Source organism: Syngnathus scovelli, chromosome 16 (assembly GCF_024217435.2).
Source record: "Syngnathus scovelli strain Florida chromosome 16, RoL_Ssco_1.2, whole genome shotgun sequence".
Classification (NCBI taxonomy): Eukaryota; Metazoa; Chordata; class Actinopteri; order Syngnathiformes; family Syngnathidae; genus Syngnathus; species Syngnathus scovelli.
This window is the reverse complement of record NC_090862.1, coordinates 3,600,963-3,617,918: the sequence shown is the minus strand read 5'-3', so window position 1 is coordinate 3,617,918 and position 16,956 is coordinate 3,600,963. Positions and strand designations below refer to the sequence as shown.

At 41.6% G+C, this 16,956-nt stretch overlaps 3 protein-coding genes across 5 annotated transcripts; 1 reads left to right on the top strand and 2 right to left on the bottom strand.

Moving 5' to 3' along the window:
- Positions 1–175: 175 nt before the first annotated feature.
- Positions 176–3,588, bottom strand: si:ch211-120g10.1 (E3 ubiquitin-protein ligase TRIM21). Its single transcript, XM_049744583.1, has 10 exons — positions 3,449–3,588; positions 3,050–3,161; positions 2,337–2,438; positions 1,931–2,032; positions 1,691–1,822; positions 1,469–1,606; positions 1,355–1,403; positions 1,233–1,259; positions 1,116–1,142; positions 176–1,024 (listed from the first exon to the last, which is right to left on the bottom strand). Exons 2-10 carry the CDS (start codon positions 3,107–3,109, stop codon positions 465–467), a joined length of 1,197 nt encoding a protein of 398 aa, XP_049600540.1. The 5' UTR covers positions 3,110–3,161; positions 3,449–3,588; the 3' UTR covers positions 176–464.
- Positions 3,589–3,791: 203 nt separating this feature from the next.
- On the bottom strand, positions 3,792–9,841 carry si:ch73-364h19.1 (uncharacterized). The gene is made up of 5 exons (XM_049745164.2): positions 9,061–9,841; positions 8,424–8,533; positions 6,536–6,628; positions 6,098–6,268; positions 3,792–4,706 (listed from the first exon to the last, which is right to left on the bottom strand). Exons 1-5 carry the CDS (start codon positions 9,209–9,211, stop codon positions 4,524–4,526), a joined length of 708 nt encoding a protein of 235 aa, XP_049601121.1. The 5' UTR covers positions 9,212–9,841; the 3' UTR covers positions 3,792–4,523.
- A 92-nt stretch (positions 9,842–9,933) lies between these two features.
- xylt2 (xylosyltransferase II) lies at positions 9,934–16,925 on the top strand. Of its 3 annotated transcripts, none has more exons than XR_007486776.2 (11): positions 9,934–10,102; positions 12,158–12,680; positions 12,773–12,948; positions 13,602–13,804; positions 14,010–14,090; positions 14,269–14,485; positions 14,653–14,829; positions 14,908–15,360; positions 15,455–15,788; positions 16,108–16,587; positions 16,717–16,925. XR_007486776.2 is itself a non-coding variant. In XM_049745152.2 (10 exons), the coding sequence occupies exons 1-10, from the start codon at positions 9,971–9,973 to the stop codon at positions 16,428–16,430; spliced, it is 2,619 nt and encodes an 872-aa protein (XP_049601109.1). In that variant the 5' UTR covers positions 9,934–9,970; the 3' UTR covers positions 16,431–16,925. The 3 variants fall into 3 exon arrangements, 1 of the variants encoding a protein (XP_049601109.1); XR_007486775.2 differs by having other exon boundaries at positions 16,108–16,601; XM_049745152.2 differs by having other exon boundaries at positions 16,108–16,925.
- The last annotated feature ends 31 nt before the right edge of the window (positions 16,926–16,956 follow it).

Below are 16,956 nucleotides of genomic sequence, written 5' to 3'. Positions count from 1 at the left end.
ATTATGGCAACAGAAAATAATCAAGCTAAAAGATGTTTTGATTACACTGGTCAACAGGTATTTTCAACGCTGATTTAAAACGTCTTTACTTATCCCCACTATGATTTTTAGATATGCTTTTTGACAGCATGGTGAAACAACTGCAATCTGTTTATTTAAACAAGAGACGGCATCATCATCATTAACTTTTTTTTATTCAGTGTATGATGACAATTACAGTACATGACAGTGTAGATAGTACAGTTTTCCTTCCAAACACCAAGTATGTGAGCACACCTTTTAATTCGGAGGAAAGAAATTAGCAGCAGCAGCACAGAGAGTGGTCACGCCTTGAAACTATTTGAAAGCACAAGAATGTCAGGATCGCTGATCCCTCCCAGTGATTTGAATAACCTTGTCACCTTTTTATTCCTTAATATGATATCTACTGGAGATGTTGAAGGAAAAGTTGTCCAGGTACGAAATCAACCCCACAGGCAGGATGTGGCGCAGAGACATTGGGGATTGGCGTCGAGGGTCCTTATCACCAGATCATTAATGATCTCCACTGTGCCAAACAGTGGGAAGAGCTTCTCATTGAAGCACTCATTATAAGTATAGACGTGGGCACGCCGGTCCACGTCATAGAAGGACAGCTGGCCAGCTTCGTAGTCAAGGTAGATACCCACTTTTCGAGGGATGAGGCCCGCCGGCAGTGCAGTGAAGGGCACGGTGAGTGCCTTAAGCTCAGTGCCTCTCTCTAAACGCAGGGTCAGATAACCCGTGTCGGTGTTGAGGGACTTGAAGCCTTTCCTAAGAGCGGACTCCTTGGCCACGCCCAGGCGCCAGTCTCGCTCACCCACCTCCGCCTCCCAGTAATGGCGGCCCGATTCATAGCCTACCATTCCAACAGCGCACCACCAGCCATCAAAGCGCTGGTGGTAGTTAGGAATATCTTTCCTCTCAAATCCACAACGCATCCTCTTATCATCATCAGAGATGAGAAGATCAGGATTTGCTGTATCTTGGTTCAGAGTCACTTCCACTGACACAAGACATACAATTCTTATATTAACAGAAAGATAGGCTGGGTAAGGTTTACAGTGATATAAACACTGATAGAATTAACACTGTACCTGCAGCGTTTGTGATCCAATCCCACACTGCCAAAAAAAAAAAAAAAAAAATTATGCATGTGAATTAATGCAGGTTGAACATTTGACGTGGTGTTATAATAACAAAAGGCCACTGACCTGGCTGAGGAACATAAGACAGAGCACCTGAAACAAAATAAATGCAACAAATTAAAAGCTGGGAAAATAATCATTAAATATATATTTTTACTCAAATATTAAACATAATATTTTGGTTTTACCAATTTCTGTTTTCTGCTTCCAGATCAACCACTTCTGCGGTATGATATCCTGCAGTTAAAATATAAAAGCTCAGTCCTTTCTGGAGATGCTTATCCATTTAAAGATATACAAACCTTTTCTGAATCCTGCAGCATCACAGTCCACATGAGTAGCTCCATGGCACTCAGAAGGTTTGGCACACGGCCCCAACGCCAGGCTGACCTTAAGTCCTCTAGGATGTTTGCCACTGTTTCTCCAGGCTGAATGCTTTGCTACATAACAATCAATAATAATGGTTAATTTCTGTGAGGGGGGGGGGGGGGGGTATCTAACTATGGAAGGATCATGCTGCTTGCCTCAGGCTGAGCTCTCAGTTCTTTCATCCATTCAAGGAGGCCTAACTTGGCCTTTTGCATGTCCTGCTGCTCAGAGAGATCACACTTTTTGTCACAATCAGTTTCTGGCCAGCCATCGGTCTGCAAGGCCCTCTTCGGTGGATAAAAAAAGTCATGGTATTGTGAGTAGCCCAGAAGCAATCCACCAATCCTGATGGACACGTTCTCATATTGCAATGTACATTTTGCCCAGACAAGTACCTTTTTTTCAAAGATAGAAGCCCACTCAAGAATAAAGAACCAGCAGAGAGGAGTTGGCCAGATCTCATGCTGGTTCCAGATGAGCTCCAGGACTGATGAATCCTTCGTTGAGCACAACAGAGAAAAAAGTCAGTGGTGGCTTTGGTGAAGACAAAAACAATCTGAAAAGATTGCCAAAAATTGTGTTTTCTATACTTTGATTTAATATGTGATTTTATGAGTAGTCATTAATAATCGTTATCATAGTAATCATAGAAAATATAACACAAAAAATATAGCTGTGAATGATTGATATAGACGAAGCAACATAACTACATGATGATTTATTGTTTTTGCACCTTTGAAATATGTTGTCATACATTGCTTGTAATTACTATTACTACATATACAGCACGCTTAATTGCACCTGGCATACTCGACCAAGATCTCTTGCCAGTTGAATAATCAATAGCTGGTCTTCATCCAAGTTGTCCGTCGTCTTCTTTTTCTTAGATTTCACATTCGATGCCTAAGAAAAGGCTCAGGATTAATTGAGACTTAGTTTTTACAGTTACTAGTGTTTGTGTTTTATCAAGGTGCAAGTTAGTGGGGAAAAAAATCAAGTTAAGCAGCCTTATCGTGTCAATAAGAAGTGTTTTGGTTGACTGTGTTGTAATTGCCTTACATTCAAGTCAAACTGGAAAGGAAGCATTTAGGATTCTGATTGTAATGATGACTTGTCAGCAGAGAACAAAACTAGGATTTGTGCCATGTTACACCTTGTCACTTTATTTCACTACCTTGTCACTTGAGATGCAAAAACGCCTTTTCTTTTTTTGTTATTTTAAGAGTCAACTGGCATGCAATGCATTGAATTTAAACTGCAGTGAAAGCACCATTTTGCTGTTTTAAATCGAAATCCAAAACTGACACTTGCTAGTTTAGTTTTGAATTGTCACAATAATTGTCATACAAATATTTTAGTAGTATGCAATTGTGTTGTCATGGAGTGTGGGTTTTAGTTTGTGAAATCCAATTATAAGTTACCGAACAGGGTTAAATGCACCAAGGTGACCCATGAGCCCAAAACAAATCCAGTTTACATATTAAACACTGGTGCACCTTGTGAACTTGAGTTACCTTTATTTGAACGGCGATGTTTTTGATAGGTTCCACCATGAAGTGAAAACATTGCAACATCTTGGTTCTCAGTGATGGGAGACGCACACGTAAGATTCGTAATGTGACGATGCTGAAAGAAAATACAAAAATATATATTTGCATAGACTTTTTTTTGAGAAATCAAATTCGGGAATGCTCGGATTAAAAACACATAATTCTTATTAATGTGGTAGGAATTACGGTGCATCTTTGTTTTCCGTGCCGAGGCGAAGATTGCAACGTCAACGCACCTCACTAGTTCACTGCACCAAATGCGCAGTTAAAAAAAAAAATGCAATTCCTCCACACAATGCAATATAAGAGTTGCACAAATGACATTCACGATGCAAATTAGGTAGTAAAACGAAAATAACCTACCTGTCTTGTCGCACAGCAAGTGAAGCAGCTTCCTAACCTCGCCCAAAAGATGTGGAGTTGTACGACCGCTGCAGCGAGTGTCCTTGTTTACACTTACTGACAGAGCTCTTCGGAGAACTTCGGCTTTTTCCGTTGATTTCCGACCTGACTGTGGGCACACTTGGCAGCCATTTTTGTAAGGTCACTACCGGAACTGTGCCAGTATTGCACTAATTTAAAAGTATATGTAAATATGTATTATAATTTCTAATTTTCTCATCCCCCTAATTATCCTTGTTCCGAATGGGAGAGAAAATGTTTTGGAATGACCAATCCATCTTGTTGTCCCAATAAGACCAGCTCCAATGTTATACCATATTTTTTATTAAAAGGTTTACATTTAATTTGGTACATTTGTATTTTTTTTAAAAAACGATGAATACTGAAAAGGAAAAAAAGAGGGCTAAACAAAGTGTCTGTAAACTAATGTAACAATGACAGGTCTAAATAGAGAATTATGGATTTTTTTTATTAACTTTTCACTGACACTGGTTTCATACCTATTTGTCATGCAGTGTAAAATGTAGCTGAAATCAACGTAAAAAAACCCAGTTCTCATTGTTTTTGTTGGAAATTAATTGGATGATGTAAACAGTACAATCCCTAATTTATCAACATCTAAACCTATTTGTTTTATGAGCAGTTATAGGTTGACCCCACTCAAAAATACTCATAGACTTGGAAATCAGAAAAAGAGTACAAACCGCAAATCGAAACCTATCTTTCACTGATAACAATATTTTTATGACCCCCTCCAAGAAAAAACAAAAAACTTTTTGGCATTTCAAATCCTTCAGTTCACAGTTCTCATGCAGTCTCTATTTCACCATCTTATTCAAGTTGTACCAGCATCATTAAGTCTTTTTGTTTGTGTGTGTGTGTTGCACAAAAATGTGTGCAGCTCTTCTTTGGTTACGCAGCTTCTGACAACCAGATGTCAGTCTTGAGGTATTTCAATCAACACAATAGTTCCAAACCATTTCATGGTTTTAAAATCCACGTTTGTCCAGTTGTTGACATTCATCCAGCATGGGTGTCATACAGGAAGAACATTGTCGCTGCTCCCACAGCTGACCGGAGGAGGTGGCGGCTCACTTTGAACATCAGCTGCAGAGTTGGTGTGCTCACCCAGCGTGGGAGAAGCATCCAAACTTGATGAGAGGATATTGTACGGCAGCACCACGGACTGACGAACGCTCTCCTCATATGATGGAGGTGGCTGTGAAGAGTGTTGGGAAATAAAATATCACAATTTGTACAGTCATTGCTTGAAAATGAAAATATTTCCTAGGAACCATTATCACTTTCCTCCTTATAGCATCCCTGGTTTCAAATTACACTATTGATTGCATAACTAGTTTAACTAGTTATCATTGGAGGGATGTATTTATCGCGACCACATTGGCCTTGTTGTCAGCAGCAAGTAATTTATAACAAGGCTCTAGTGAATAAATGAATCTGTGAATGGGGAATAGGAAAACTGAATTATTTATTTCCGCTCTGTTGGGTTTTGCTTGTAAATTGGTTAATTATTGCTTTGGGGAAGAAAACAGTCCAAACTCTTGTAATGATTGTACATTGTTGCACAAGAGAGATATTTTGTAAATAAAATAATTAAGGAGATTATAGGGAAGTGAACAGCGCTATTTACTTAAAAGTTCAAGATAAAGTAAAGTGATATGGTATCAGTAGAGTAAGTCAGATTTTTTTTTTCTTCTGTTATGAGGTGACAGCAAATTAGCACCATTAATTCACTCGCTATCATTAACTACTTATTGATTTGCTGTCTCATTAGAACTGAACCTTGGGTTATCGTTTTGGGTGATTTCTTGATTTCTAAGGTGTTGAATGTGATAATAAATGACATTATTACATTTGGTTGCAAATGTATTTACATTAACAGTTCATCTATTTCAAGTTAACCACCTGGAACATGATTGTTTTTATCTCTCTGAAGTCTGAACACATCTGGGATAGTGAGTCTGGCTTATCTTTTAATTGCTCAGGGACCCTGGAGTCACTCGACAACATCACTCTTTATCATCACACACATTGAAGGCTGCAAAATTTACTGCTATCATACCTCGGGCCAAAGGACAAACAGGGGAAATTACAGAACCAATTGAAAGTCTAACCAAGTCTGAAAATAGTGGGGGTGTTTTGGATGACCAAAGACAAGATCGCTACGTGGGTGTGCTTCTTGATCAATCATATCGAGAAAATAAGCAGTCACGCTTGGGATTGTTTAATTACGAAAAAGGAGAAAAGGTCAAAGCAATAAAAACTGACACGAGTACAAAGCAGTTTTTCCTCTGACATTGTTTGCATTCAGGGTGCTGCCTTTAATTATGTTTGATGTGCCTTTCTCTCATTACCTTGTTTGTTGAAGCGAGTCAAAAGCTCAGCCAAAGATCAACACTGTAAAACCTTGAAATGTGGTAAGTGACTTAATAGCATGTTTTGTGTATGCATTATGGCTTCAATTATGTGAATATAATATGTTATGATATTATTATCAACCCATAACTGAGGACCTGTCAGATTAGCTTGATGGAGTTAACATCATTGTCATCTAGCATACGTGCCTATTCCAACTTTTATGTTTCCTACCTCCGTCTCAATAGGCCCATTGAGGCCAAAGCGGTCTGCAATCATCATGTGGATCTGCCTCTGGCGATCCTTTTTTCGGACACTCTCGTAGGAGGGAAGCCTGGGCAGGGGGGCCTCCAGAGAGGGCAGACTGTAGCTGGAGGGTAGGCCGACATAGAACAGCTGACTTTCCTGCGCATATTATCACACAGGCCATAAAACACAGAGGGGTCATTATTAGGGTCAATCTATAATTGCATACAGAATTTGAAAATAATGATCAAATGTTTTGCTTTTTTATGTTGCTATGGCAGCATGAGCAATGCTGAAAACTAATCCAATTCACTAACTTGTTCACTAAGTTGCACAATGTTGAATTAGATTCACTACTCTGCTTTTTACAAACAGAAAGTAAATCCTCACGTGCTTACGTGCAGATTTTCATCACGGCTCACTTACATCGGCATTGTTGCCATCTAGAAAATGTGTCGGCTCTAAACATGATGATCCCATCAGTGTCTGTCTGCTGCTGTAGTACTGAGGAGGAGCGTCCTGTAAAACAAGAAACTATAAAATCATGAAAAGGCATTTGTCAGTCAATAAGATTGGCTCAATTAGTCACATTTGTGTTTCTTTTGCTCCGATTTTCATGTCTTGTTTAATCACTGATTAGCAATACCATAAATTATCTAATCAATAAGCTCCTCACACCCCCTTTTTACAACACAACCTGTCAACGTCTCACTGTATGAGGTGTCGGCATCTCGGAAGGGGGGGGGGGGGAGCCTTCGAGGAAGACAAGGTAATTGTCTTGGGTCTAAATGAGTCGCCTTTGTTCAGGGAACAATATGGCGTCCTACTGTGTCATCAGAGTCCCTAGGCAACAAACCACACAGTTTGGCCTTTTCAGCATCTCTTCATTCCCCTTTTTAAGCGCTTAACGAGCACACTCCACTACACATTATGACCTCGTTTGTCATTTAGGGCGGCGTTACAACAAAGTCAATTTGTTACCCGACTAAATTTAGCAGGAGAATAAAAGGGGTACTAAAATTTGAACACGCACAGGTTTGTATTAAATTATAAAACTTTTCCCAGGCCACAATGCACAATGACATCACTTATATTTTAAGAGACGCACACAAATGACCTTTGCCACAGCATTTCAGGGCGACACTAAAAACGTGATGTCAGGGGTCATTTTGCCCTCACTGGCTGGTAGTTTGAAGAAGCAAAAAAAAAAAAAAGGAAGGAGAAAAAAAAAAAAAGGAGCGTTGTCCTTTTGTCCCAGCCATTGACTCAGCTTGTGTGAAAAAGCACAACCGTGTAAAATCAGCACTGAAGTCGGGGGAGGATCCCAAGGGCAGCGTGCCTTTTTTCACCAGCGCAAACTAAAAAGGAGACCCATTGTCTCGTTGCGTCCCCAACACCCACCGGAGGGTCTGTCAGCTATTCATGGTGCAAAGTGAAGCAGGGAAAGGTATGTGACGATGAAGTTGAAGACATGCAAATGTCCCGAAGCAATACAATGAACAAGTGCGTCTGTTCTTAAACTTCACTCTTCTTCCATATCAATGCTGACAGTGAAACTCTTTTGTCAAATTTTAAAAAACTCTTGACCAGCCTCTTATCATCTTATCAACCACATCTGGCCCAAGCTTCAGTTCAACTCAGTTTGTTCTTGTTGAAACGCTCCGTTAAGTTCTTTAGTGGCGTCTCCGTTAAAACTGTAACTGAACTGAGTTTCCTGTCAGTTGTGGTGAGAGAGCTATGAGTCATGCCCCTGCAATAAGAAGATAACAGTGAAACATCACCCCATGGGACTCACGGAGGTGAGGAAGAAGTCAGGAAGAGGAAGCAGAAAGAATGAAAATGTTACCTCTTTGGTGTGTTTACATTTCACTATCTCCTAGCAGCTTTACAAATTCATTATCTTTCGTTGATAGTCCATATTTGGTTGAGATTATACCCCTCACATTGTTAAAACAAAAATAAATCTGAATACATGCCATTGCTTGGTGAACTTTTGAACTCCAGATTGAGTTTTGGAATTATATCGAGGAAAAATGACATCGCTGTGAGTGCCACGTTTATTATTGTCAAAGCAATTGACTGTGGCAAATCCATTAGGAGACGATGATCATATCAGGTTTAATATAGAACTTCTCACACCGCTGTGCAAATTGAATGTGACACTTGCTAATTGCGACACAGTCGGATCACATGGTGTGGTCTTTTCTCATTTTCTCAGTCTCATCTCAAAAGAGAACATGAAGACCATGTCATAAGACTACTCAGCACAAAAGTTATTTATTTAGCTTTTTTTTTTGTTGTTGCAAGGATTTACCATATCAGCATGTGGGCCTTGATAGGAGCGCAATCTGCAGCACTGAGGATCTTTGCGGTAAATGATGGACAGGAGGACCAAAATAATGACAAAAAACACCAGGGAGGAAACTGTGAAAGAGAAAAAGAAAAAGGTTTCATCTCAGGCTTTTAGTTTGTTGTTGGAACAATTTGAAAGACCAATGATTAAAATACTGAATATAGTTGACTCAATTGAAATTGAACTGATTGAAAGTCTGTTTATAGACAACACTTGTTGAACGTGGTATTTTCTGTGATGTATCTGCCAGCCAAGAAATCATTTTGTGTTGCCCCAGAAAGTAAATCTGAAGTGCCCACTTCCTGTTTCTGGTTAAATGTTGATAGAAAATGTCTTTTTTTTTCCTCACTTAAACTGGCTGGGCAAACATATAAACTGGTTTTAGAAGCATTTAATTTCATTAAGCATTTACTTTCACACATAACATCCCATTTTCCATGATTTCCGATTTAAATATGAATAAATTTTAAAATTAATACTAATTCATCGAAGAAATGCCACACAGTGAAATATAATATGAAATAAACTAAACTTTCTCATAATGCAATAAAAGGATAAATGTTTGAAAATAAAAGAGATATTTTACAAATATACTCACAACAAGCAGCGACCACGGTGAGTTGATCCGATGTCATCTGAGAAGAGGGAATGGTTGGACTTGGAGTTGCAGACATTTCTGACGTATAAACAGTTAATGTTGCTTTCAGAGATGTCCCCGAACTCATCAAATTTAACACCAAAGCTGTCATCTTCTTAAATATGAGCGTCTATACTGGAGGCAAGCTTGGTAGGTCTTCCACATGGTGTAATCCAACAAGCTGACAGTCCACATGCGCTCTGTAAGCCGGATCTTCAAGTGTCCGGCGCTCTGTAAACACACCACCGCGTTTACGAGCCGGTGAAAGCGCACTGACGTCACCGGGCAGCGGTCAGACTACAGACAGCTTACTGGTTGGGTGACTCCCCCTAAAAAAAAAAAAAAAAAGAAGAAGAAGAAAAAAGTACATTTGCATATGTTTTACATGCTCAACACAAGACAACAGTCATTAGTTTTGACGTTGCACATGTAATAGTAAGATTAATGTCATTCCTGTTTCCTCCACGGAGGCACCCCAGCATGGAGGTCTGAATGCGTGGAGCGGTTTGCCGTTACCTTGGAAACGGGGGTCCCGTATTGAGATGATTTGTATTCAAACAAGTAACCAAAGTAGAGAATTAGTCATCATGGTTCTACTTTCACACTTAAAAGACAATTTCATGAAATCTAAGAAGCTACACCAGTAATTGTGCCTTGGAATACAAAAATAGTGTTTCTTTATTTCTTTATTTCTATATCCCTGGTGTAGTTTGATCGGTTCAATCAGTACTTTGAATTTTAATGTTTAAAAGCGTTCAAGTAACAGTCGTTAACCTTAGAAGACATGCGCGTAACACAGGCGCGCACGAGTGCGCGCATCTCCGAATCTTCCATCCGCGCGCGACTTCAAAGTTATCGAGCTGAAGAAAAAATGGCGGCCAGCGCAAGGGTGCAGAAGCTCCTCCGGCGATATAAACTAGCTATCGCCGCTGCCTTAACCATCCTTCTCATCCAAAGCCTCGTCGTGTGGAGCCTGAAAAGTCTGGAAGAGGGCGAGGCGGAGGTGAGCCAACGGCCCGCTTGTCACTAAGCAGGATGACACGAATTCCTTTTGGGCTTATTTGTAGCGGTGATATAGCTGCTAACCGCTAGCTTAGCTCAACGTCACTCTAAGGCAGACAGCTAGCTGAGGCTTTTTAGCTTAGAAGAAGCTTTGTTGGTACTTAATAGAACCAGACCTGGGTACTTTAGGATTAACATACTACAGATAACTCTTACAACCATAAAAAACTATTTTTATGTTGACTGGCCGAGGTGGGGATGAATAGCATCATTTCGAGCTACATCTTGAAGTCTTGATGTACTTTCTAACTGTATCACAGTTAAGATAGTGTTGCACATAATGATTATAGATCGGTTTTATATAGTGCTTTTCTTAGTACTCAAAGCCGCTTTATATAGAAAAATGTCCACATTCCTAAACATGCAAAGTACTTTGTTTTGAAGTTTCCAAAATCACGTATCCAATTTCATAGAAATAGTACAAAACTGATTTAATACAAATACAAAAAGTTTCTTGACTTAGTTGTGTGGGGATGTTTTGCGCCTTGGTGAATATTAAAACATATATCCCGCAGATCGAAAAAACAAATATATAATTGTATGAGATCTTCAAAGAACACCTGGAACTCAATTACTTTTTGAGGCAGTGCCACCGTGGCAGGTTAACTTTTGGATCTATGCCGGCAAGTCCGGACACAATCGCTATGTATCTCTCATTCTGACACTGGAATGTGACCTGAAATGTGAGATAAAAACTATATTTCTGTGACTTGTAAAAAGTTTGGCAGGTTATTCATTCTAGCCCTTGTTGAGTGTGTGTTTGCCAGACAACAAAAGGTGCAGTTGAACTTCCAAAAAATTTTAGATTTCAGGATGTGGATTTTTTTTCTCAGCTCAAAAACATGCCCCAGCTTTATATATCACATGCGGCAGAATTATGCTCAGCAAAGCATGTTCGAACTCTCAAATTTCACTTGGCCCTTCTTTAAAGTCCTAATGTGGGTGTGTTTGACGAGAGTGTTCCCAGCTTTTTGGATTTTGCATTAACTTGCTGTCTTTCATAATCTAATTACGCTGCGACACGCCTGTCAATTTTGAGCGCACCCTAATAACACCAAGTCATCACAATGTGTTATATTAAAAGCTTTCACTTAAAAAGGGAAGGACTGAAAAGACTGAAAAGTCGTTATCAGCGGTGGCGGGAACTTAACGCTCGCTTCTGCTGCTTCACAGAATGGCGATGCTGATATGGTTTTTCTCCTTGTTAATTGGAAGCAAAGAGGCTGGCTAACTTGGCTTTGAATCAATACGTTTTTGACAGGATGGTGTTAATTAAAAGCTGTGCAAACGCCTGATAAGGAAAATTGGAACGTTAGTTACAAATTTAGGATGTTCGTCTTTTGCGTGAGAGCGTTTGCTCAGGAGAGTGTGTTGTACATTTTAGGCAAACAGTCTTACAGGCTTTTAGAACAATTTCCAAATAATGACAAATTCCAGGGTCAAACTGTCAAAGTCATAAAACGAATGAGTGGAGTCAGAATAAGCAGAACCATTCTAGTGACAGTTTAGGGAAGTAGAAATTCCTTTTGGTTACGTTAAGTGGCGGCTGTCTCATGCACACACACAAATGGTGAAGCACAGTAATTCATCCTCAAGGCTAAATGTATTCAAATTGTGGACGTCTTTGAATGTGGAGCTCCCTGATTATTATTTTTAAACCGTTAAAATTTTTGAGGTTTGCATGCCGTTTTCATGCACGTGTGGAATGTGTGCAAACACGTCACCAGCGTATGGTTTTCCTCCTCAAATCTCTGCCACAGTTTTCTGCAGTGATCCTTTGGGCTTGTTATGTCTTTCAATGCTTGTGCAGATTAGCTGATTAAAAAGAAATAATCAGCCAAGTTAAAAATAACTTTGGTGATGCCTAATGTGGACTTTTTACAGTAACTGGCGTCATCAAAATCTGTTATCAGTTCTTTTCTGTTATGCTTGCAAGATTAGATTTCGAATGTCATGGTTTTGACTCTTTTCACTCACGCTTAGCTTTTCTCCATAGAAAAAAGCAAGACGATCTAAACTGCCCGACAACAACAGCCAGGATCAGAGGAGGGATGCCACGGTTTTAGAAAGACACATTGCGTTGTCTGGAAGTAATAAAGGCAGGCTGGAAAGAACCGGAGGCACGACAACCGGCGCACTTAGAAAAGGGGCCGGTCAAAAACAAGGAAAGCCGGGAGTCAGGCTGAAGAATCCCCTCGAGCAGGGGCAAACCGGCACCGAATTGGACGGTGTAGCACCCCACGACCCATCCAGTAACCTCAGTGAGATGCGAGGCGCCGCTGATGTGGTGGCCAAGTTAACCGGCGCCTTGCCAGGGGAGCCAGGCAGCGTGGACGGGGCACGCCAATCCCCCAGCAGTGATTTTGAGCCCAAATGTGACATCATAAGTAAGGATGCGTGGTCTGCTCTGCATCGTGCTAGCTCACAGCAGTGTCGCCAGGAGATCGCCAACCTTGTGTGCATGCATCAAGCCGGGCAGCTCATGCCGGATGACCTTCCGCAATTCTGCCCTCAGCCAGGTCACAAACTGCAATGCACACTCTGTTTATTTCACATTGTCTCTCAAAGTCACAAGCCCCAAAATATATATTTTTTTATCCTCCTTCATTAGGCATATTGAGTGCCGCTCAGTCAGTTGGCGAGCCGGACAACAGCCTGGCCAACGTGGAGAACCCTGTCCGTGTGGTTTTCGTCCTGATGGTCCACGGCCGCTCTGTACGGCAGCTCAAGCGTCTCATTAAAGCCATCTACCACTCTGATCACTACTACTACATCCATGTAGACAAGGTAAGACGACGAGGACTTTTCTTGCTGTTGGCTGCACTCAGCTGGAAAAAAATGTCTACCTTTCCTCTGGCGTTATGTAGGTTACATTTATCCTACAGCATGGTTGAGGGGATTAGAATAAAGCAATGTTATTCTTAGCAGCTGGATTTAGTGAACGCCACCCTCACGTGCTGCTGAAGTTCAAAAGGTCAAGCGACAGCATTAAGCGTCGCACTCCACCTTTAGAAAGACCGCAGTATTTTGTTTTAAATTGATAGAGAGGAAAAGAAAATCTGCTTTTGTCTGGTGCATTCAGACTGTCGAGCTTGACTAATCAAGTCGTGTCCTCAAATGATTAATTTCTTTGAACCGCTTATCTCACCGGAAACTTTAATTAGGCGTGTTGGTCTGGAAACAAGCCGCTGCTAATTCAGCAAATGTAGCTATTTATTTTTAGTTGTGAGTCATACAGTTGGAGGACAGTGGTTACACATGGATGGTTGTTCCCCTCTCGTGCGTCACCCTTGTTGAGCAGTTTCTCCTAAAATTTGACAAGGGTGTGCACTGAAATATAATTATAGATACATGACTTATTTATAGCATTATGATTTGTGCTCGATGTTGTAACATTTTGTTTTGTGTGCCCTCGTTTACACTTTTGAACCCGTGTTCAGCGGTCGGGCTACATGCACCGGGAAGTCCTCCAAATAGCCCAGCAGTACCCAAATATACGTGCCACGCCCTGGAGAATGGTGACCATCTGGGGCGGTGCCAGTCTGCTGAAGGCGTACCTGCGCAGCATGCAGGACCTCCTGGCCCTGCTGGATTGGAAGTGGGATTTCTTCATCAATCTCAGTGGCACAGACTTCCCCACCAGGTTGGTCAAGTCAAAACAATGTAGACCAAATACATAGTAACTTAATTTTATATATGACAACTCACTGCATGATGCATTGCATTGTTTCTTCATGTATGAATGAACATTTCATGATGTGTGGTCACTTCCACATTCCAAATAATTTTTCTGAGATTTTTTTTAAGAATTCTATATTTAATACTTGCTCTTTCTGTTACCCTTGCAGGACTAATGATGAGCTAGTGGCCTTTTTATCACAACACCGAGACAAGAACTTCCTCAAGTCCCATGGCAGAGAGAACACCCGGTGAGACTTCTTGTCATGTAATTCATAAAAAAAAATGTAGTGAATAAAAGGTTGCGTCAATTGTGCAACCATGCTGGCACACTAACTTGGCTTGGAATTGGCGTACGAAACCCTAACCCTCACAAATCCTGGTGAAATTTCCAAATGCTTCATCAGTGCCACGTGTTTTGTGTTGAAGGTTTATTAAAAAGCAGGGCCTCGATCGTCTCTTTCTCGAGTGTGACAACCACATGTGGCGCTTGGGAGAGCGCAAAATTCCCGATGGCCTGGAAGTGACGGGTGGCTCCGATTGGTTTGCGCTCACCCGCCGCTTTGTGGAGTATGTCATCAATTCCCAAGACGACCTGGTTTCGGGACTGAAGCAGTTCTATTCCTATACTTTGCTCCCTGCTGAGGTGAGTCGGCCCGAGGTGGACCCTCACAGGAGATAAGGTGACATGGCGCTGTGCATTGTGCTCAGGATAAAAGGAAGCTTCACCCGTGTCATCTAACCGCCTGCTTTTGTTCCCAGAAGTCTCAGGATACATTTATACTCATAACTAACTTTCTTTTCTGTTCTCAGTCTTTCTTCCACACTGTGCTCGGAAACAGTCACATGTGCGACAGCCTGGTGGACAACAACCTCCGCGTGACCAACTGGAATCGTAAACTGGGCTGTAAATGCCAATACAAGCACATTGTGGATTGGTGCGGTTGCTCTCCCAATGACTTCAAACCCCAAGACCTCATTCGCATCCAGGTGTGTGACTCGAAACAAGACATTGAATTAGTACCACTAATTGTGTACCTACCTTGTTTTTTTTTTTTCTTACCACAGCAATTATCCCGGCCCACATTCTTTGCACGCAAGTTTGAGTCGTCAATAAACCAGGAAGCCATTGAAATCCTGGACACGCACCTGTACGGCCAGTACGCACCAGGAACTGTTGCCGTTAAGGCGTACTGGGAGAACCAGTTTGAGCAGATGGATGGCATAGGCTCGCTGAGTGATGTGATGCTCACTGCTCATGCTTCCTTGTTTCGCCTGGGCTTGAAAAGCCTTGCGACACCTCAGGGCAAAAAAGACGCCTGCAGGTTTGAACCTATCGGCTACCCTTTGTCAGTGCACTTGTACTTCTACGATGACCGCTTTCAAGGGTACTTGATATGTCAGGAAGTTCAGGCTGTGGGATCAAAGGTCAAGGAGTCAATAGAGATGTGGGCTGTGCCCCAGACGGCATTGGTCCTTGAGAAGAATCTTAAAGAGTTTGAAAGGCTCAAACACCTTGAGGTGAGCATACTCTGAGGGGATAATTGGTTTAAAAAAAAAAAAAAAATACAGAAACAATTAGGTCATTTAAACCCTCCATCCTTTTCCCTAACAGATCAGTACAGAATGGGATCCAAAGGAAAGAGTTTTTCGTAATTTCGGCGGGATCATCGGCCCTTTGGATGAACCACTTGCGGTTCAGAAATGGGCTCCCGGGCCCAACCTCACCGCCACCGTCGTGTGGATTGACCCGGCCCAGGTGGTGGCAATTTCGTATGACATCACAGTGGATGCAGATACAGAATACACATATTACAAGCCATCCCTGCAGCACCCCCTACGGCCTGGCATTTGGACGGTGCGTGTATTGAAACAGTGGCAGCGTGTGGCCCAACTTCATTTCCTTATCGTACCTTTGAGCTTCAACGATAAGAAGCCACTGAGCAAAGGTGAGAATTAAATCTTATTAGTTATTATGTTCCCATCAAATGGCGTGGAAAGCCAAAACTAACTCTTGCGTACATGCACAATATTTTGAGAGCTAAGCTTTGCATGTCAAAAAGCTGCCAAACATGTTTTGGTGTTGTAAAGACTGAAGTTCAGAAAAGAACCACAAGATGGCAGAATGCTCTTTACAATAGCAGCTTGTTTTTCCTGCAAGGCCAACAAGTGCATATATACTCCTCCCTTGGATTTGACTGCAATTGATCATCTTAGTACATTTTGATCACGAGCAAAAAAAACAAAAGTGTCTGTCGTTTCCTACAGATAAGGACAGTTGGCTGCATGCAGGCCCACCTGGAAATTTGTACGTGGATCAGAGCTTCCAGCACTTGAGTTCCATACTGAAGTTGCCACCTCAAGAGCCTGCCATGCTGGAAGCGCAACGAAACGCCCAGTCCGTGGGCCCGCCCCTTGACGTCTGGGTTGACTGGAGTGTGTCAAACTTTTGGGTTACAGGAAACCTGTGCACTGCGCAGACTTCATCTTGCACAGCTTTGGTGCCATGCTCCAAAACTACCTGGAGCTCCCTGTCCCCGGACCCAAAGTCTGAACTGGGCCCGGTGAAAAGTGACGGGAGAATCAGGTAGCCCCAGTGGTGGGGAGGACATAAAGGAAGTCTGTGCCGGACGGAGGCTGCAAGCAGCCATGACAGCTCCAGGAGAACTTTGTGTGTGGGAGGTTTGGCTCAAAGCTAAAGGCCACAAAAACAATGACATCTTGCACTGAAAAGTCACAACGTTCTCGGTAGAAATGACTTGGTGAATGCTGGAAATTTGCACATTGACATCTGCGAGCCAAGAAGCTTTTTTCTTGGTTTGCAGGATAATATGAATGCCTGATACATTTTATTTGTATTTTTTTTTCTGACACCAGATGGGTGAGTGAAGCACCAATCTTCACTCAATAGTGACTTTCTCTCTACTTGGGATCAAGATACAGTTTGAACTCAGCTAAGTCTCTCACCGTGTTTTGTTCACATCCGAAGATGGAACAAAACTCTCGTTATGCTTATTTTGAAGCATTTTATATCGGAAATGGAACAAGTGCACTATACTGTTAGGTAACGTTACGCAAAATTCAGATGATTGCAATGAGGAGGAGCTGAAAAAAAGG